At 42.1% G+C, this 3818-nt stretch overlaps 1 protein-coding gene across 1 annotated transcript in view; it reads left to right on the top strand.

Annotated features, from left to right (window-relative positions):
- Positions 1-2408: 2408 nt before the first annotated feature.
- The window catches only part of SHH (sonic hedgehog), a 12546-nt gene continuing 11136 nt past the window's right edge, over positions 2409-3818 (top strand). Inside the window, exon 1 of the mRNA XM_014945176.1 lies at positions 2409-2947. Coding sequence (XP_014800662.1) covers positions 2639-2947 — 309 coding nt within the window. The 5' untranslated portion in view covers positions 2409-2638. The remainder of the gene's footprint in view (positions 2948-3818) is intronic.

The raw sequence follows: 3818 nt of genomic DNA, 5'->3' as shown, positions 1-3818 counted from the left end.
CGGCTCCCCCTGCCCGGTTCCCGGCGGGGCCGCGTCCAGCTCCAGCCTGCGCTGAAACTGAGCAGAGCCTCCCCGCACCCCCCAGCTCTGCTTTCTTTCACATCTAATTTGATAGGAGGGTGATTTCGAGCTTCCCACAGTTACAACTTTCTACCCACCCCTCCCTCCCCGCGCATTTATTACTTGCATTTAATTAATTCCTTCTTTGCGTTTCCTTTCCTGTTAATCTTTGGGTGACTGCTTTGTACATATGGCAATCTGATAATGAGGGAGTTTATCCTTATTCTCTATACTTCTTCATTGCGATGTCCACCCGTCTAGTGCCTGGGATATCGATCATCTTTCCCTGGGGAGGGGGACAAGGTAAGAGGGGTGATAAAAGATTTGCAGTATCCCACACCATTAAGAATAGCTTTTATTCCTTGGCACTGTTTAATCAACTGTTATATCAAGTCATGCTGTTTAAGCAACCACATCAAAAGAACATACCCTCTTTTGTATAAATTATATATTCCTTGTATCTGTCTTCTCACATGCACGCAGACGGGGAGATAAAACTTAAGTTTGTTTTTTAATAGCATGAAGCAGGTATTTAGCTGTTATACAACTTGTTTCTGCAACTGAGTTGGTTGATAAAAACCTAGAAGCCAAGCTGCTGGCTTTCTAACTTTTTTACCGGCTCTCAAGTCAAAACTTCAAAATTTACAGCTCGGAAAGAGAAATCAATAGTTCAGTGAAACTCTACAAAGAAACATAAATAGCAGAAGAAAAGTATATGCTAAAAAGGAGGGAAGAGCAGCAGTTAGTCTGTGTGAGAGCTTCGGAACACTTCTTTCGGCTATTTTCTAAAGTTTACGTTTAAAGACCACTTTGTCCCTTGAAAAGTCCATGCGGTCTTGCTTGCTACAGTTCACGGATGTACAACTTTTTTCCCACTTAAAAACTAATTTTAAAGTCCATTTTCACATGGTTTAAGCTGATTACGACTTAGCTCGATGTCACAGACCGGAAAACTCCCATATAATTGCTCGCCCCAAAGAGCTTTTTTTTTAAAAAAAAAAAAAAACAACAAACTTAAGTAAAGTTGATTTTTGGGTATTTTGTTGTTGTTATTGTTGGGGTTTTTTTATTTATTTTTTTTTTCTGAGAAAGTGGACTTTGAATTACTTCAGCATGTCGTCCTAATATTTTTAAGAACTCCTAGAAAACTCCTGAAAGTTTCTAGATCCTAGGACAAATCGTATTTTCTTAGGAGCAAAAGTAAATGAGCTCTTTACAGGCAGAGAAGTGTTTGTTCATATGGGACTCTGCTTTTCTGCCTAACCTGCTCTATCAGCCCCATCTCTGCAATTTTGCTCGTCTCTCAACACCTTTGTCTGATTAGTAGCTTTTGGAGATCGGGATAAAGACATCACTTGCCACGCTGCATGAGATAACAATTAATTTAACATTAAACTTATCCCCTTTCCATTCACTTTGCTTGGATCGATCTCTGTTAATTGTGTTTGCGGATGCTTTCAACACTATGCTTTTCTTAAAAACTTAATGACACCCCGCAAGGAGGTGTAAGAGTCTAAAACGCTCCTCTTCGACTTCGACCAAAGAAACAAAGAATATAGCCCCAGCGTGCTCAGGAGACCATCTATTTTTAATCAGATGACTTTTTCCTGCACTTCTGAAGATACAACATTATTTTAAACTGGGCGATAGCCCTGGTTTTATTTTTTAAAAAGTGCCATTTAGATCCCTCCCCAGTGCAGTTGTGTGATACACAAGTCACACACGCTAACTTCATAGAGCTGCCGCCTCGCATCAGCCTTAGTTATTTCTGCCTTTAAAGTAGTCATTTATCAGCTAAAAGGAGAGTGTGTTTAGCAATGAATGTCTTTAGGAGGGAGAGCAATCTCCCTTTCCAGGGGGGGAGAAACCTGTTACAAAGCCACTTAGGTGGGTGCGCTCTTAAATGGCATTATTCCCACCCTGGGCGTTAATATTCCCCCAATACGTTTCTATTTGCAAGGCTCCCCGATAATTCGGCATTTTATTTAACCGTAACTGCCCTCAGAAACTTGATTTGCACTGAAGCAGCCTGCTAATCTTATTTATTTTTTTTTTCCTCTTTCAGAGGCATCTGTTCCTCTTGCTGACAAATGTACCATTCTGCCAAGAAAGTTTTTGAAAAAAAAAAACAGCGTGTAATTGATGTTATCCCAAGAAAGCGCGATCTCCACCCCTCTCAGCTCCAAGCCCTTCAGGTAAAAGGAGAAAAAAAAATCTTTCAAGAATTTGTTGCCTTTTTGAGGGTTAAAACATCAGAAGACAAGCTTGTCTCGCCTTGGCCAATCAGCTCTCGGCCCTGGCAGCTATAATATAGAACTAAAGGCAGACTCCTCTCACAAGCGTCTTGCTTTGCTACCATTAAAATCAGACCCTTTTTTTGTCTCTCGATTGCTGTCTCCCGACCAAACTCCGATGTGTTCCGTTATCAGCGACCTAAAGCCAGCCATTCCAGCACCTGTCTTGCTAGGGATCGGTGGATAGTATACGATTCAGAAAGCAGACAAGGACATAGGAGGAGAGAGAGCTCTAGAGAGACAGCCAGGGATAGGCACAGAGAGCTTTGAAGTAATTGGATTCAATGGACGAAATGCTGCTGTTGACAAGAATTCTCTTGGTGGGCTTCATCTGCGCTCTTTTAGTCTCCTCTGGGCTGACTTGTGGACCAGGCAGGGGCATTGGAAAAAGGAGACACCCCAAAAAGCTGACCCCTTTAGCCTATAAGCAGTTTATTCCCAATGTGGCAGAGAAGACCCTAGGGGCCAGTGGAAGATATGAAGGGAAGATCACAAGAAACTCCGAGAGATTTAAAGAACTAACCCCAAATTACAACCCTGACATTATTTTTAAGGATGAAGAGAACACGGGAGCTGACAGACTGATGACTCAGGTAGAGCCACAGAGATACCTGTATTTGTGTTTGTTAACCTCTCTGAGCAATCCTAAAGGACGCATCTGTCTTAGTATTTTTGAAGGCCCCCCCTTTCCCTCTCCCCCTCCTCCCCCCGCCCCTCCAAACTCGGCTAGTTTCCCCCATTGAATGTAAATACCATCTATCCAGACAAGTTAGCAGGGGCTGGAGCCGGAGCTATCTAGATTATTTGGTGGGGGAAATCTGTGTGATACTTACAGTCCTTACCGTGCCATGGCGTTCCCTGTAACTTGGTTAGAGATTGCTGTTTGCATTTCTCCCCAAGGATGCACTTTGATCAAACGAATTGCATACAGCTCAGAGGACCCCAAGTGTATAGTGACCGCCAGGCCACTCACTCATTATTACAAACGCAGTCCTCTGTTGCTACGCCTGCTGACTTGATTTTATATATATATATCTATATTTTATTTCATTTCTCTCTCTCTCTTTTTTTTTTGGCTTCATTTCATTTTAGCCTTTATTATTATCATTATTATTATTCTCATTTCCCTCGCGAGCATTTTCTAAATTTAGTAGGCATGCAGTCGTGCACTCACAAAAGGCAGCTGAAGCCGGATCGACCATTCCTCTCCTGATTCCGTATTATATAGCTCGTATTGCAATACCATCATTTGCAATTGTGCCCATCAGAGCGTAAATATATTGATATTTCTTTAAGGATGCTCGCCGCCAATGCTCTGGTACTTCCACAGGGGAGGGACTTGCAACTTATCGGCATTGCATCACCTTCTGTTTTAAAAAATCTGATGGCACAAGGTTTACAACTGGGTAAATATTGGATCTCGGGTGGAATCAGATTGCGGAACCATTTTATGAAAAAAAAAAA

This window comes from Calidris pugnax, unplaced genomic scaffold (assembly GCF_001431845.1).
Source record: "Calidris pugnax isolate Ruff unplaced genomic scaffold, ASM143184v1 scaffold54, whole genome shotgun sequence".
In the NCBI taxonomy this organism is placed as follows: Eukaryota; Metazoa; Chordata; class Aves; order Charadriiformes; family Scolopacidae; genus Calidris; species Calidris pugnax.
The sequence above is the reverse complement of the archived record's forward strand: the minus strand, read 5'-3'. Positions and strand labels throughout refer to the sequence as shown.